Below are 18,905 nucleotides of genomic sequence, written 5' to 3'. Positions count from 1 at the left end.
AAATTGGAGCCAGCAGCCTAACAAAATAATGTTCTAATCAATCAAGTCTGGTTCTGGGCCCCAAGAGTAGAATGGGATATTGTTACCAGATGTTCAAAATAACATTTGTGGATATTCTAATTACTATTCACAAATCTACTCCTAAAAGTGTTTTCCTATTCAGTATTATTTCTCTGAAACCAAAGAATGAGTAAAGTATTATTTCAGCAACCAATACTGCAAAACTATTAGAACCTCTGTAATTATTTTAGTGATGTCTGTGTCCCACCTGAATAGACTTGCAGTCTCTATTTGTACTGATATTCATAATAATTAGGACAGAAAGTGATGGGACATTCTACATTTTACAATTGTCACCAGAATAGGAGGCAAGAGTAAACATTCTATGGGGGGCACCTGAGAGAAATTCCCTCACATTTTAGAGATCCCATCCTACGTTCTGTTGAGTCATTGAAACATGAAGTGAAGTGAAGGGAACTCTCCTCAAAGGACATAACCATCAAAAAAATAACCCTGTCCCACCCTATCCAAGAAAAAAAAAGTTTTGATTATTTATAAACTTTCAAACAGCATAAGTAAATAATCACAATCTTCCCTCCACAACAATCAAGTAACATGAGCAATGAATTTTGATGTATCCAACTGAACAAGCCATGATGTGCTGTCTCTTTTGGTCCTTCATTCTGCCGGTGATTTGAAGATTTGCTTTTTATATAATGCCTCTATTGTTAGCATGTATACATTTCAGTGACACTTTTGGTTAACATGAAAGCCCTTCTGTAGTGCAGTAAAGATAAGGATGACTGCCCTAAACCACGGGCCTTCAAAACCAAGCCATCAGTGGGAGCACCCATGTTTCACCTCGATTGGTTTCCTATATGGGGACTTAGGAGTTTGGCATCATTGACTATTAGTGGGCTGAGTGACTTTGAAATTGCCAAGATGATAATTTTTAGCTAAGCATAATTAGTAGGTCCCAAGTAACAGTGTAACTGATTGTTACATTTTTTTTCTATCAAAAGAATTAAATGTATAAGGAATTGACACTGGTGCAGATGTACAAAACAAACCAAAAGGGTGCTAGACCCTTCTAGCTTAGATGTTTGGAGCTATAGTGCCGTGTTAATATCTTTACTGACTGCAACTGGGTAAAGGATTTAATGCCTATCTGAAGACATGGTTTTTTTTCCGTTTTTGATTGGTGAAGAATTAGAACTCCTGACAGATTGTTTGTATTGCAATCTGTGTCCCTTCTGGGGATATTCACCCTCTATATTTGTCCTAGTGACCACTGTCACTGGAACAGAAAAGAGGGAAAATCCAGAAATTTGAGGTGTCACCAAATTAAGAATGGAAGGCAAGTCTTTCAATGGGGACACGTACCACAATGTCATAACTCTCTAAGAAGGGGAATATACTTCAATTTTATTCATTTGATGACCAGTTTTGTCTGCAGGATAGAAAGTGAAAGGTAATCTTTTCAATGAACAGAGATAGCAAAAAAACTTCTGTAGCAGGGATTTTGAGCATTTTAACACACTCTATTTGGAATAAAAATTTAAAAAATGTTCTTTTCAGCAGCTTCGTTAGAACAAAGTTATAAATACATAAGCTACTGATGAGCATTTACGTCTTTTTGACATTTACTTTTTTTTTTTATAACACCAATACAGCTATGGTCGATGACATGAATGCATTTCTGGAGAAGAGCAGGAGATTAATCATTGTTTTCAGCAAAAACTATACTTCTGATAAAGTCATGTATGAGCTGGAAAGTGGCTTGCATAAAGCAATGGTGGAAAGGAATATTAAAGTTATTTTGATTGAGTTCACACCTCTAAATGAGCTAAGTTTCATACCAGAATCTTTGCAGTTGCTCAAGACAAGAAACCGAGTTAAATGGAAAGGAGAGAAGTCTCGCCCTCTGAATTCTAGATTTTGGAAAAAAATCCAGTATTTAATGCCAGCAAAGCCAGCATTGTCAAAAAATGAATTTCATAGACTACACAAAATACAGGGTTCAAGAACAGACAAAGATAAAATCTGATTTTTTCCACACATCAATGAATGAATAAAAAAAATTAAAGAGACATACCATACAAAATAGGTTTGCACATGACTGTCAAAGATAAGGCCGAAAGATTATGGGCCTTGGTGCAAGACATTACACATGATCTCCACATGCCCCTACATTCACTTTTTAACAACAATAGTCCTTCAACACCCAAAGCTGCCCAGTAGCCTAATCTAGCATATGCAGTACTCCACTGGTATTTTGGACTCCAAGTTTCTCTTCCTGGGTTTAAAGATTGAGCCCCCCATGGCCTTTCCTCTACATGCTAATACAGCTTTAATCTCACAGTACCTTCTCTATTCTTTCATTACGCTTTAGAGAAAAATGTTCACCTGTTCATATGAGATGAAATTCTGCTTTAGATGTAGCAACATTCAAAACATTTTTTTACTTGAACTGAAATTGTAGATAGAAATATTAAGGACCTCCAGTGACCGGTTCTTTGAAGATAACCCCTATGACTTCTCTGAAGGAAGAAGCCCAATCACAGCTTAAATCTCTTTGTTATTGAGCGTACATTTTAGCAAAGCAGTCTTATCTCACACAGAGCCTTGGCTTATAAAATAACAAGGCATCTTTTGGTTAGACCAGCTGTCCTCTGTGAAGGGTGGATATAGCAATTGCATATAAAAGACTCAAGTCACAAAGAGTAAGGATCCATATTAGGGGTGTAACTGCAGGTCACGGGGCCCCAAAACAAAATGGTGACTTCTTTATGTGACACCTGGAAGTGTCATCTGTGACAATGTCACTAAACTTGCCTAAATTTGGGACAGGCAGCAAGAAAACATAGTTATCATAGTCAGCTAGGGAACAATGTTGTGGATATAAATTGTTGAGATTAGTAGATCAGAAAATTAACTTTTAACTTTAATTCTCCAGCAAACTATTTCCCATTCTTTTTCAGCATCTCACACTATATGCATTTGGTGCCTTACACAAACTAGCCAAATCTACTCACTTATCCAAATGGGTGGCTCTGTGCAGTGACAGTGGGCCTCCAGGGAGGCATTACACTGGCACTGCACACTGTAAAGCCCAGTACACATGATCATTAAATCGTACGAATAATACCGCTTTCAAATAATGTACGATAATCTGATCCTTAGTACACAACTTTTGTCTGGAAGGGACAAGCACAAAAATCTTTCCTGTATGATACCAGAACATAAGATTTTCGTATGATCAGTACAGTTTTCATTCGAAAATACAATGCAATACATTACATCACTTCAAAATTTTTATTCTGTCATACAATTATTTTCGTAACTTTAGTAAACTCTTAATTTTGGATATGAGACTAGCATGCAAAAAAAAAAAAAAGGAAGATCATTCGTCCAATATTCTCATCGTGTGTACATGGCTTTACAGTGTCTGACTCACAGCAAACATAGAACATAACACTTTTAATTCTTGCAAAAGTTCTGAGGTTGCAATTCATCCCTAAGCAAGTACTCACAGCTGTGGCAAAACAAAAAGAGGCAGCTAAACAGTAGCTTTGGTTGCAAAACAGACTCAACATAAATCCTAACATATTTGCATACAGAAAACACATGTGAGCTGATCATTTAGTTTATTAAATTTTTCCTAATTGAGCCATGTTCTTATTTTCCAACTTTCCAACCTTCCTTGCCAAACATATTTCTGTATACTGTGAAAAAGTTCAATTCAAATAACGTAGCTTTGAACTAAGGATTTTTATGGAAGTTTTTATTATGATATGATGTATATCAAAGGTGCTTTCCTTTTTTTTTCTTAATGCATGCATATTTTTAAATGTTGTATATAAAAATGTATTTATTTTACAAACCTTCAATATTTGTTTCAGTATCTTACTGTATTTAGCAGTCAATTATGCTTAACATGCAGCAGAGGTATCAATGCAAGCTAATGAAAAATTAAAAAACTTCTAAAAATCATATGTTTCAGTCCTCCTTATTTCTGATCACCTATTCCAAAGGAGAAATGGGGACACATATACATACAGTATCTCTCAGAAGAACAAGTAAATCATATGGATGCACGGCAAGCTTGCCAATCTTCAGTAGCTTTACCAGTTTGGCAAGTACTGTATGCAATACAGTAATCTCTGCAAAGGGTGTATAAAATAGCATGAAAAGCAACTCTAGTGCAGTGTACTATTTTATAAACAAATCACAATGATTATTGCACTCACATAAAACAGAAGACAGCATGTGTATCTATAGGTTATATTCTCTGACACTCAAGAAGAATGCAGCGATGGCAACTCCACACTTTTTGGGTGACAATGATATGTGTGTCGATCCTATGAAAAAATGGTAAGATTGAATGTCATCATGCACAATAGTTTTCATATACTGTATATTTTAGATATTTAGAGGCTTATATTTGTTATATAGAAACAGGTGTAGTTGGAGACTATGTCTGTGCCCATCCACCAAAATTATCAATATATAGAACCAAAATATATGTCGGGTGGTGGCGACCTTTTGCACACAAATACAAGCAAACATGATAGATTTAAAAATCCTACAAAACTTTATTGATATAACAAGTAAAATCCTCAATCCAGCCCACAAATGTATGGCGTACTTAACATGGTGAATATAAATGAAAGATTCCTATTGGAAAAACATGCATTTATGACAAGGAAATTCCTGTCCAAATGCTTGATGCTTTTCGAGACTTGCTCTTCCCCAACTGCAATCAGATGGACAGATATATTTATATTTCCATCAAAATATGCAAAAATCCACATTTAAAATATTTACACCGTGTTATAGTCAGCAGGCACCTTAGGCTACTTTCACACTGAGGAGTTTTTGAAGCGCTTTTGCATTAAATAAAAGTCCGAAAACAAAGTCTATGCATGTATGTTTTCACTCCGGGGTGTTGCACTTCCTTTGCAATGCTCTTACTTGCAGCATCTTTGGAGCATATTTGTTCAGTTAAAAAAACACCCTCAAAATGCCTCTTCCCATTGAAACCAATGGAAAACACCTCAAAAACAGCTCAGATTGCAATTTCAGCTTAGGTGCAATTTTTTCAAGTCACGTGTCCTTTAAAAAACACTTAAAGCAGTAAAAACGTGGTAAAAACGCATATGTTTTTGGTGTGCTTTTGCAGCGGATCAGTGTGAAAGTAGCTTTAAAGTTTCTAAGAGGTAATGGCCTGAGAGCAAAAGTTAAAATCATGATAGTTCATGTGTTAGATTTAACCAATCACCAGAGAGGGAGTAACCCAGGCAAGCAAATGCAGAGATCCCTTATATGGTGCTGTAAAAATCTGGAAAAAAAACTAAGTAAAAAAAGATACTAGATATATGCAAAAAATGAATAAAATAAACAATAAAATATAATAATAAAATAATATGCAGTACTACTTTCAACTGAATGTCACCTGGGTATATTCAGGAGCATGGCCACCACCACCATATATGAAGGATATAACAGCTTCAGCCATGCCGCATGGGGGTGGGCTCTTATAGATATATACACAAAAGGAAGGGGAGGTCCCATACAGTGACCACACCACCATAGTGGAGAGGTCCACCAGACAAACCACCCATCACAGCCTTCAAATTGCAGGAAGCTCACAAAGTGTCCTCCTGTGGAGTTGGACGGGCTCCAATGACTAGAAAAAGGGAGACTTACATGCAGGAGAGTCCCAGGGGCCATCCCACACAAAATATTGTACAGAGAGCATTCCCCACACAGACCACCCCAGCCCAAAAAAAAACCCCACATATCTCAAGATTTGAAATTCTGAATCTTTTGATTATATTCAACATGCTAAGTACACCATACATTTGTGGCCTGGATTGAGGACTTTACTTGTTATATCAATAAAGTTTTGTAGGATTTTTTATAATCTATTTTGTTTGCTTGTTTTTGTTCTCAAAAAATCCCCACCACCCCACCTATTTTTTTGGCTCTATGTAGAGATTTATATTTAAATGCCTTGGTACATGTGTTATTTAATCTATGGTCAAAGTGTAATGTCATATATTATAGCCTACTCCCATTAATCTGAATGATCTTGAAGTCTGAAAATGTACTTGGTGAAGATTCCCACACATTTACTTCCTTGAATTCTGTGATAAGTATTCACTATGTCCTGTGAGTAGACACTGCTGTATCACACATTTAACAGAGCCTGCCTTCTGAATTACAGAGGTGCTGAGAGGAGGAATTTCAGTCAGTACAGGAATCACTTCTTGCAGGCAACAAGGTACCATGGGATATGTAGTCATTTTGTAAAGTGCTGAGCAAACTGTTGGCGCTACATAAATTCTGTATAATAATAATAATAATTAGATATTGAAAGTAAACAGCAGAGGCTTATTTACAAAGCATGCAGGAAGCATTTACAAAGCATGCAGACAGGCAGAACTCAAAACATGAAAGATTTTTCAAGTAAGCTTATATTGGATTGTCAGAACTACTGTACCTATTGTTTGTATTGTTATTACAATGCTGATGTTATAAAATTGTAGTGTATGCCATAGCCATAGATTTCCTTTATATATTCAGTGGCAAAAACATCTGGACAGTCAGCAATGTCACTCCTGTCCAGTAATCAGGAAGGTAAGAAAGACTGTACAGCTGAACCAGAAAACAGCACAGTGATGTTCCTGGTTACACAGTATGGCATGAGCATCAGAATCAAAAGGCTGATTTAACAGAAATACAAAACTTACCCTAGAAGGTAAATATAGTAAGCGTGCATGGTTTCAGCTATTATAGAGTTCTACTTAAAAGTGGGACACACATATTACACTTTATAGAGCTCTTGAATAGCATTTTTTTTCCTTTGGAAAATTGTTAGGTTTACAATCCTTGTTACCCTACTATGGTGTCCGTTTATGAACCAGCGGTAATAGATCGCTGCTCAGTTCTCCGGCATTCTCGGAGAACACAGTTCTCCTGTGAATGCAGTTTATGAAGCAGTTCTCCGAACGAAGGGAGAACGGTCTCCAAACGCTGGAGAACGGTCTACAAACTCTGGAAAACGGCTGATTTTACTATAATCTCGTGAGATTCCAGTAAAAGGTTAGTTTACTAAGCAGAGGTAAATTATCTCTGCTTAGTTTGCGGTCCCTCTGATTCTCCAGCTCTGGGCTGGAGAATCTGGAGGGAGAACACAGATCTCCAGTGAAGGGCTGACATGATCTCCTGAGTGTCATAAACTGTGAATGACCAGAGAATAGCTGAGATCTGTTGAATCGCAGCTATTCTCTGTGTCATAAACGGACACCTAAATGCTTAAATAACAGGTAAAAGGAAAATCTAGAAAGATTCCATAAAGTAAATATGAACTTTGGATAAACTATCCAATGTCTACTCGCCTCCTAGATTAGCCCTGTGCAAACACCAACTTTCTCCAGGTCTCTATTGCCTCCCTACGCAAGCCTTGTTACAAAGTGTGCTAAGAAATATTACTCATTCATAGAATATAGAACTACCGTATTTTTCGCTCCATAAGACGCACCTAGGTTTTAGAGGGGAAAAACAAGAAAAAAAAAATATTCTGAACCAATGGACTGCAGACACAGTACAGGGGATGACCAGAGACTGCGGACACAGTGCAGGAGATGACCAGAGACTGCAGACAGTGCAGGGAATGACCAGAGACTGCAGACAGTGCAGGGAATGACCAGAGACTGCAGACAGTGCAGGGAATGACCAGAGACTGCAGACAGTGCAGGGAATGACCAGAGACTGCAGACAGTGAAGGGAATGACCAGAGACTGCTGACACAGTACAGGAGATGACCAGAGTCTGCAGACACAGTGCAGGGGATGACCAGAGACTGCGGACAGTACAGGGATGACCAGAGACTGCGGACACAGTACAGGAGATGACCAGAGTCTGCGGACACAGTGCAGGGGATGACCAGAGACTGCGGACAGTACAGGGATGACCAGAGACTGCGGACACAGTGCAGGGGATGACCAGAGACTGCAGACACAGTGCAGGGGATGACCAGAGACTGCGGACACAGTGCAGGGGATGACCAGAGACTGCGGACACAGTACAGGAGGTGACCAGAGACTGCGGACACAGTACAGGAGATGAACAGAGACTGCGGACACAGTACAGGAGATGACCAGAGACTGCAGACATAGTACAGGAGATGACCAGAGACTGCAGACAGTGCAGGGAATGACCAGAGACTGCAGACAGTGCAGGGAATGACCAGAGACTGCAGACAGTGCAGGGAATGACCAGAGACTGCAGACAGTGCAGGGAATGACCAGAGACTGCAGACAGTGCAGGAGATGACCAGAGACTGCAGACAGTGCAGGAGATGACCAGAGACTGCAGACAGTGCAGGAGATGACCAGAGACTGCAGACAGTGCAGGGGATGACCAGAGACTGCTGACCTTTGGGGAGGGAGAGGGAACGGGTACCTGAATTTGACAGGTACCCGCTCCCACTTCCGCGGAGTTGTCCTTCCTTCCTTCTTCCCGTGCCAGCTTCTGTGACAGCCGGGTGCCCACTGCGCATGCGTGAGAAGCGCTGCGCTTTGTGAATGGCCCGGCGCCTTCTGGGACCTGTCATGTGTCCCAGAAGACACCAGATCATTCACAAAGCGCAGCACATGCGCAGTGGGCACCCGGCTGTCACAGAAGCCAGCGCGGGAAGACTGTGCAGCGCTGGAGCGAGGAACAGGTAAGGCCCTGCAGGAGAGAACATCTGAGCGGCCGGCCCGGTATTCTGACATGGTGGCCGCAAAAATACCGGACCGGCCGCTTTATATTCGCTCCATAAGACGCACTGACATTTTCCCTCCTTTTTTGGGGGGAAAAAAGTGCGTCTTATGGAGCGAAAAATACGGTAATTCGCAAGGCTAACACACCAAGATAAGAGTGCTTATTTTTAAAAGTGACAATTATATACAGCTGGGCCCAAAAATATTTGAAGGTTAGAGTCAGTTTTTTTTAAACCACATGTGTTAACACTCTAAACAAAATTCCTCATACAGGCGTAGCTCAGTTTACGATTGCCTCGGTTAACGTAATTTTTGGTTTACGAATTAAATCCATTGAAAATAATGGCTTGGTTTACAAATTTTTTTCACAATACGAACGGATTAATTGGTTTTCAATGCATTTACAATTTTTTTTTTTAATCATGTCCCTGTACAGTACTATGCCTTTAAAGTGTACTTTATAAAGAGTTTTGAACAGATAAGACTTTTTTTTACTTTTTTCTGACCTCCAGAATGGATTAATTGGTTTTCAGTGCATTTACAAATTAATTTTTAATCATGTCCTTGTACAGTATTTATGCCTTTAAAGTGTACTCTATAAAGAGTTTTGAACAGATAAAAGACTTTTTGTTGACTTTTTTCTGACCTCAGGAACGGCTTAATTGGTTTTTAGTGCATTCCTATGGGAATCCGCATTTCGGTTTATGAATTTTTCGCAATACGGAAAGTCCCACAGAATGAATTAAATATGTAAACCGAGGTATGCCTGTACTTACCTTTCCTTCAATCTCCTTGTGCCCCATTATCCTGTAATAGTGAGTACTAAGAATTCTTTCCTATTTCCCTGTGACAATGCTGGATGTCTGAGCAGCCAATCACCAAGTACCAACGCTGTCAGCTGGGGAAAAGGGTAGTGAGTCACATGCTTGTAGGCAGTTCCTATCTTGAAGAAACAGGCAAACTTTTCTTTGGTATTTCATATATGTATAAAAATACAGAAAAATACAATCACAGTACTGACCTGATGTGTTACCAGATGATGGCTTCAGTTAGCAGGGGTATTGTCTCTTTATGGAATATGTAGCAGCTGCCATGAACCTATGAAAAGGTAACTTACTGAAGAAGAAGAGGTAACTAAAAAACACTCAAAAGGGCTCCTCGGGTTCAGAAATGTCAGATGAGAATGAAAATTCTCTCCCTATTCAGGTCCTGCATATTTGTCATACACCAATTCTTCTTCTTAAAAAAAGAGAGTGGAAAGGAAAAGGGAAACATCTGTGCTTGTTACCACCTCACCCCATAGAGGCAAACATTCTGATAAGCCTCTAAGATCATTAAAGCAGACAACAAATCTTCATTCATGACATATCCTGATGTCCTTGCAGTAGCCACAAGACCCGATAGATGTAGGGACTCCCAACACCCCACACTCCTATTTCTTCAAAGAAACTTGCATCTGTAGGGCTACATCTAGTGTCTTTGAGACCTGACGAAGGCAAATGTGTGCCCTCCTCTGCTGTGCTCCTACCTCTCTGCTTTTTAGAAGACGTAAAGACATAAAAAGGAAAAAGGACCTGTTCCAGAAATAAGGCAACCCTACTCAGCTGAGAAGACACTTGTGCTCTAAGCATACCAAGTGTGTTGGCTATCCTAGGGGATTCACCCAGCTGCCAGTACACTTTCGCCAGCAGGTGTATTCACGTGTTCCCAAAACACTGAAGAGTGTGCCCTATTTCCCCAGATGACTGCACTCTACACATTCTTCCTGCCAGTGTGTCTCTCCCTCCGCCACTGTGCTACCCCATTCACCACACTGGCAGTCTCCATATTAACTACAAATATGGCAGGTGAAACTCTGCATTCCATGATGTCACTTCTGCCCCCATGTGTCAACATGTGTACGCACCGCATGCCTGCCCTTCCACACTGCACACACCTGCGCCTTTTAGATTAAATGGTGGGTGGGAAGGACACAATCATAAGTAGCACATGCCTTTTCTGCCACAAACCCTTACACTGATACCACTATGAAGACAGCCTCAAAATTGTGAAACAGCAGCAGCAGATCAGACAGCACATTTCAAGCAGCTCTTTACCACCACTGACCCATTGCATATTACAACATGAGTGACCGTTAGCTCAAGGGACCTAACAGCTACAAGGACAATCACCAGTCAAACCACATGATCTGTCTATAATAGTATCAAGATCCAATCTTCACCCGTCATAGTGGGTAATGTCTTACAAGTCTTTCAGGGACTTGATCCCCCGTTCTCAGGGTCCACTGTCCTGGACCCATATAGAGCCCTTCTGGAAACACCTTATCAGGTATTACTGCACTAGGCTCTGTGTACATAGAGTGCAGAGCCAAGCAGTTGCATTACAAGCAATTCCCATGTTCGAGCATTACCACTATCAGAATTGATCTGCAAAGAACCAACTGATCCCTACTGGAACTATCCGAGCATCTGGTTGCGTTTGTGCAGGAAACTGCACATCACTGACCATCACCTTCAGATACTAGCGTAAAAACTTCCTGTGTGGGGGGCTTATATAGGGGAAGACTCCCAGGGGGAGATTTACTAAAGCTGGTTCACTCAGAACCTTGTGCACGGGTGCATGGTAGCCAATCAACTTCTAACCTCAGCTTGTTTAATTAAGCTTTGGCAATAAGACCTGGAAGCTGATTGGTTTCCATGCAGAAGTGCCTGAGATTCTGAGTGAACCAGCTTTAGTAAATAAACCCCCCCAGTGTCCAATCACCTGTAGGTGGCACATAACCTGATAAGTAAGAATTAATATGGTTGCTTTGTGTCCTGTGATGTACAATAAAGAAATGTTTTCCCCCCTTTGTATCTCAACACTATTCATATGCTGATCTAATACAGTCTTATTGCACTCGCGTACTGCCAAATCTACATGCTCCAATGGAAACTGCATGTTATTGCTGATGACAATAACAGTAAAAAAGTGAGAACGTGCCTAAAAATGCAGTGTCTATTGTCCTTACTTAGAACACATATGCAGGTGATAAAGTGAGAACAACTACATTGAATACTTGTTCCAGGTCAAGGACTCAAAGCATTAGAGCCATGCAGTACCAATATTTATTATCTGTACTATAGCAGCTAGTAGTAAAAAAGGCCATATATACTAACCTCTTCATTGTTATTTATCAGCTCAAAATTGGCCACATAATGCAACCCACTTATCAGATATCTCCAATACTGGCTTATTTCATTTAAAAATATTAGGGTCCATATGCAAGTATTTTCTAGCACTGTACAATCCATATTTTCTTTAATTGCAGAAGGTTTACATAAGATGTATGATAACATATAAAACAAATACTTCACTGACCAGGGGCGGACTGACCATTTGGAAACTCGGGCACTGCCCGAGGGCCCGAGGTCAGTACGGGGCCCCATGAGATGCCCCTGGTATCTTTTTCATAGGCTTTTTTGAGTTTGAGCAAAGACACAGGGGCCCCATGATCCCCTATTGCCTGGGGGCCCCATGTCACTGACCATATTCTTCACTCTTGAGCCACTGATAAAAACACTTTCTATGCAATCAATCCTTTGTATTGAGTTTTCAGGAAACGTTGCAAGCTTCAAATTTGCTGACACAGTTGCCCAGGATATTAAACAAGTAGTAAAGCAAGGAAAAACATAAACCCAGTCAGTTTTAGTTAACATATTGGGAGTCTAGACTAGTACTAGGATATTCTTAGTCCTTTAAATTTACACAGAACAAGATTTCCTGGTTTCAGGTGCAATCAGGGAGAGTAGGAAAGACGTGCAAAGAAAAGAAAGTCCAGAAAAGTAAGAGCTGGGGAAGGAAGAGAAGGTAAGAAGGGGGGAGGTGGGAGGGAGTCCCCACAGACTTCAGGATTGTTGCAAGTGTCATGCTATAAATGTAAGTGTAAGGAAGGTAATGAATAATTGATCCAAGGTTCCCAGATTTTGAGAAACTTAGAATGGGATAACTTTAAAATACTGGACATCTTTTCAGTAATCATTAAGGCGGTCATAAGATCTTTCAGTTACTGAAAGGAAGCTGATGGTTTCTTCCAGGCCTGAGCAATGGTACGTTTAGCACAGGGGTCAGCAACCTTAGAAAGAGCCATTTCCCACAAAAAAAAAAAAACGGGAGCCACAAAAGAGTTCACATACTGTTTTTTTTTTTTACCTTCATGCACAGAATTTTAAAAAAAATGGTGCTCCACCCACCCGTCCGTGTCACTCATCACGGTATTCTGTGAATGGAAATCAACAAGTTCTGACAGCCTTTGTGGCTGTCGGCTTGTAGTTCTCAATGAACTACCTCAGAGCCGTTAAGGTCTATGGTAGTTCATTGATTCTTCCTGTCAGTGTGTATCTGCCTGCCCATAAGAGGTACGAGCACACAGTTACACAGACAAGTCTGCAGGAGTTCTACATGGCACCAGTGTCGCATTCCAGGCTTCTATAACAAAAAATAGTAAATGAACATTTTTTTTACCTGCAAAAAAATGTCTATTTAATATTTTTTGTTGAAAGGTGAAACAGTGACAGACTGTTCTGAGGTTTTTCATTGTCTATGTTTAGGTTGAGCCGTAGCCTTGTTGAGGAAGTTTCCATTGCAAAGGCTTGTGACCTGATTAAGTAAAATGTGAAGTGAGGTTAAGTGCAGAGAAGTGAAATGAATACAACCTGTGGTAAGTTGAAACAATTAAACCAGGGGTGTCCAACCTTTTGACTTTCTTGGGCCACATTGGAGGAGTTGTCTTGGGCCACACATAAAATACACTAACAAGAAGCATTGCTGATGATCAGAAAACCATCACGCAGATCACAAGTTAACAATCACTCATATAGATAATATTCCTATCTGAGTAATAAAACTTCATTTTTTGGTAATATTTCTTATTGTAAAAGAGGGTGACATAAAACTAGTGTGATATTTGACACTGTTATTTTATAAACTAATGCATCATTATCTGGTTCAATGGATGTAGTAGCCATTCTCAATGAATTCTCAAGGTGCTCAGCAGATATTTTGGTTCTAATTTTGCCCTTCGTGTGCTTCAAAATTGCTCACAAATTTAGGTGTTAATGAAAACTGATGACATGAATAAGGCATGATTGTGAAGAGTGGAATATTTTTCTTTGGGAAGATAAAGCTTAGGAAAGTCCAGTAAAGAGACACTGTCAAATTTTGTGTTTGCGTTAACGTTTTACAAAAAATCCCCCCCCCCCAAAATGCAACATTTTTACATATGTTTACGATTTTGTGTTGGGCTGCATTCATTGAACCATATGCGGCCTGTGGGCCACAGGTTGGACACCCCTGAAATCATTTGTTAGGAGAACACAGATTATCTTACTAAATGTTACCTTGCTTTACAGTTAGGGAAGAATAGAGTGGTTTTGCCAAAACTGATTTCACAGGGAAGTTACTAATTCAGTCTTCACCAACATTTTGATGGAATTAGCTTCCATGGCTTAGGTGAAATCTGATTGGAAAAAAAATCACATAGCGTAGGTTGTCATTTTTGTTTGTCAGCTAATAGGGAGTGATTCTTGCACAAGAGTAGGTTCAAAGAAGCCTTCCTAACCATCAAGAGCCAATTAACTATGTCTGGAACTACAGTTTTAAAAACTTTCTACGATCTGTACCTTGTCTCTCACCTCTGCTCCACAGCCTCTATTGCTCTCAAAATGTCCCTGGTTTGTAAACGTGGATGCAGCCACACCTGTGTAAAATGACACTTGCAGCAGATACTGGACATTCCAAATGAAAGCTTAGGCCACCACCTTACTCCTGTGGCAGGTTTCTTTTATGGTAATTGGGTTTGCTGGATAGAAACCAAGATAATTTATCATTGTCTGTACATCATGCTGATCTATTGGTTTTATTACTGTTTGTTTCATTGACCCAGAACAATATGCAAATCAGAAGATCTGACTTTACTTGCTACATGCTTCCATCAGTAGCTCAGAGACAGTCAGACAGCTTTTTCATAAGGATGTGAGAAATGACAACATTTGCTAAACATATAAGATATCAGAAACTTTTTTTTTCAACCTATATGGTAAAAAATGTGTTTAACTGTTAAAGTTTGTAGTTTCAAAAGAATTGAGGGGAGAGTGGATCGAATGTCTGTGGTATGACAGTGATAGATTCACCACCAATGAATGTTTGTTGAAAGGCACATTCACTGCCTAAGTCCTCATGCACACTGGACGTTTTTACAGCTGCTGTTTTTGGCTTTTGGCGTTTTTTTCTACAGCCAGTAAACTCCTCAACATGTTATCCTATGTGTTCATACACACATAGACTGTAATCAACGCTTATTGGCAGGGGCGTTTTTCAGCTGGAAAAAAAACTAGTGGGTTTCTAGAGATGTTTTTTAGCTGTAAAAAAGGTTTAACACTGAAAAACGCAGTAAATCACGGTAAATCATGGCAAACCAGTGTTTTGGACGTTTTGTTTACCAAAACTCTAAAGAAATGTAAACGTGGAAAATCACATAAAAAGCAGCAAAACACCACTAAATGCTAATACAAAAACGCTGAAAAACTCACGTTTTTAATGTGACTTTACACAGCTAACATTACCAGCGCTATTAAAATGCCCAGTGTGCATGGAGCCTTATACATATTCTCCCAATTGTGTTACTGGCAGGATCATCAGGTAAAAATAAATGAAAAAATTTCAAAAAAATGAAAACTAAAGCAACAACCGCATCTGACAGGGGTTGATAAACTCCAATATATTATATTTTTGTTTTGGGGTTTATATATGGTATGCCTTAAGGAATTGTACAATAAATAATATAAATAATCTGAGTGTAATAAAAGCACACATTTGTATATCCCATTAAAGTTGTCCTATTCATTACTGATTTACTAGGTAGTTTTTTTAGCATTTTGGAAAATCACACGAAACAAGAAATATAGACTATAGTACATGAGATTTCCATATTTATTCTCTGTACTGTAACAGCTAGTAGTAAAGCAGCCCATATATACTAATCTCTTTATTGTTATTCACAAGCTCAAAACCGACCACTTAATGCAACCCACTGAAATGCTTACTAAGAACCCCCCAAACTGGCCTATTTCACCAACAAAAATACTGGGGTCAATATGCAAGTATAATATTTTTTCTTTTTTTGTAATTGCAGAACGTTTGCTTAAAACATAATATAAATATTTCAGAGACAAAGTACCATACCACTGATAAAAACACTTTCAAACAGTTATTCACCTTTCATGAACATTTGCAAAGTAGGTCATTCTGTCTCAGCCCTTTCCTTTGTTAACCACAAAGCCAAAAAGCTGAGAGGTTACTTCAACATACAGTCTCTTTGGCTTCCTTTGGTCTTAAACTGATACCCCTATACATGATGTGATTGGTTAAAGCTATGATAGAATGGTAAGTAGGAATGTCCTGTACAATAAACACCCATTCTGTGTGCTGAGTGACCATCATACCCTATCTGAAGAACGCTCCAAAGTTAGTGAATGATATGCAGGCACTACAACATGCTATTTAAAACCTGTTTCTGGTTTTGGAAATCCAAACATAAAAGATGTAAAACCACACTCCAAAATATATTCTCAAAGAACAAATTCAATGTAAATGGAGTTACGCTTAAGGCCTCCTTCACACGGGCATTCAGGCTAGATCAGTTTGTCTGTTTTTCAGACGGATCCAGACTGAATCATAATGTATGTCTATGGGTGGGCAGATGTAAACGGATGATCCTCAGTTTATATCTGTCTGCACTCATGTCAGTTCAAGTCTGTTTTTTTTTAAACAGAACAGCCAACATCCAGATCCGTTGAAACGGAACGGAACAGATGTAGACTGATGTAAACTGAACTGAACTGAAGATGGATGTGCAAACTGAATCAGTTTTTTCTTTGAAAAAAATGTGAGTGAAAGGATAACGTCCGTGTGAAAGAGGCCTAAGAGAGTGACAGGCTGTATTGAGGTTTTACATTGTTTATGCATAGATCTAAGGGTAAACATGTTAGGGAAACTTCCATCACAAAGGTTTGTGACCTCATTAACTAAAATGTGAAGTGAAGTGAAGTAAAGTCCAGAAAAGTGAAACAAGTACAACCAGAGATAACTTCAAATGTCCGATCATGAGTAAGAAAATGTGAACAAAACTTTTCTTTGCGTAATCGGCTGTGTGAAGTGAACACAAGGTAGCCTTACTAAACTTTACTTTGCTTCATAACTGGGGAAGAACGGAGTAATTTTAGCAAAATTGATTTCACAGGAAAATTATTGATTTAGAAAGATATATACAAATCAGCCTCCATGCAAATGACATTTATTTTATTTTATTTATTTATTTCAGGTACTTACTGTTGTGTTCAAAATAATAACAGTGTGTTGAAAAAAGTGAATAAAGCTCAAAATCCTTCTAACAGCTTTTATTTCCATACACCCAAATGTATTGGGAACACTACACATTCTATTCCAAATCAAAACATGAAGAAAAATATATCAAATTTGTGTTGTTCCTCTAAACAAATTGAAGAAAAGTGAATATTAGACTGTTCAAAAAAATAGCAGTGTTTGTATTCTTCTTTACAAACTCAAACATTCACTATATAAACTGAAAAATGTTTGAAGATTTTGCTTTCCTTTGAATCACTTAATTAATATTTAGTTGTATAAGCACTGTTTCTGAGAACTGCTGTACATCTGTGTTGCATGGAGTCAACCAACTTCTGGCACCTGTGAACAGGTATTCCAGCCCAGGATGATTGGACTACATTCCACAGTTCTTCTCTATTTCTTGGTTTTGCCTCAGAAACTGCATTTTTGGTTGAGATTTGAACCAACAACCTTAGTGTTGTGAGGCAGAAGTGCTAACCATTTAGCCACTGTGCTGAAGCTGTTGGCTTTTAATTTTTGTTTAAATACCAGAAGTGCCTCTTGAAATAATAAGGGGGTTATTTTGGCACAAAAACAAGGATAGTTCAATGAAGCTTCTCTAACCCCTGGGAACTATTTTATAATTCTGGAACTATTGGAAAATGTACTATTATCTGCACATTCCCTGCCTTTGCTCTGCCTATATTGCCACTAAGACTTGCCCTGTATTGCAGACCTGGCTGCATCCACGCTTGTGTAAAATGACACTTGAAGATACAGTTTACACGTGTCATTGAAAAATACAAGTTAACAATATTGTTTTCTTATTATTTACTTTCCCAATCAGTTAAAGCTGAATATCGGGTTGTTTTTGCATAATTACATTGGTCCAGCTTAGGCCAATGTAAGTATGTATAAGGCATACATGTGGGACTATTGTAGAAGCAGAGAATCATTGTAGTAGTCACTACTACTACAGTAATCACTGCTGTCTTTCAGGACATGTGCTGAGCAGCTGCTCTTCTGCATAGTGAACACAGGAGGTTGTAATTGTTCCAGTGAATGCAACGCATTCTTTTATTGGATGAGGTGGAAATTGTGAGGACACTGCCCTGCCTTTCCACCTTCTTTTATCAGGGAACAGCTTGCATACATTAAGAAAAATGCAACTGGTCCTGTGGCGAGCACCTATGTTGAGCAGACGAGCCCCTGCTCTCATGACCCATCTCCCTGCTGCCATTTACATCCAAACTCCTTGAGCGCTTAGTCTATAATAGCCTAAGCTCCCACTTCAACAACAACAACCTCCTTGATTCCCTACAATCTGGCTTCCATCCCCTACACTCCACCGAAACTGCCCTACTCAAACTCACCAACGACCTGCTAACTGCCAAAGCTAATGGCCACTATTCAGTGCTCCTACTCCTCTCTATCCTGGCTCTCTTCCTATCTATCACAGCGCTCCTTCAGTGTTACCTATAATGCTGCCACCTCCCCCTCACTCCCCCTCTCTGTTGGGATCCCTCAAGGCTCTGTCCTCGGGCCCCTTCACTTCTCCATCTACAAACTCCTCCCTTGGTCAACTGATACACTCCCACGGCTTCAACTACCATCTCTATGCCAATGACACGCAAATCTTTCTCTCTACCCCTCGCCTCACCCCTTCAGTCTCCGCCCGAATCACTAGCCTACTGAATGACATATCGGACTGGATGTCACTCCACTTCCTCAAACTGAGCCTTTCCAAAACCG

General features: G+C 39.4%; 1 protein-coding gene across 1 annotated transcript in view; it reads left to right on the top strand.

The window, feature by feature from the left end:
- IL18R1 (interleukin 18 receptor 1) overlaps positions 1-3,833 on the top strand; it is a 28,397-nt gene extending 24,564 nt beyond the window's left edge. The window contains exon 10 of the mRNA XM_089681210.1: positions 1,674-3,833. Coding sequence (XP_089537336.1) covers positions 1,674-2,047 — 374 coding nt within the window. The 3' untranslated portion in view covers positions 2,048-3,833. The remainder of the gene's footprint in view (positions 1-1,673) is intronic.
- Positions 3,834-18,905: the final 15,072 nt, after the last annotated feature.

This window comes from Staurois parvus, unplaced genomic scaffold (genome assembly GCF_062004578.1).
Source record: "Staurois parvus isolate SC_StPar_1 unplaced genomic scaffold, SC_StPar_1.0 ptg000262l, whole genome shotgun sequence".
Taxonomy (NCBI): domain Eukaryota; kingdom Metazoa; phylum Chordata; class Amphibia; order Anura; family Ranidae; genus Staurois; species Staurois parvus.
Note: the sequence above shows the minus strand (reverse complement) of the source record. Positions and strands in the feature narration are given on the sequence as shown.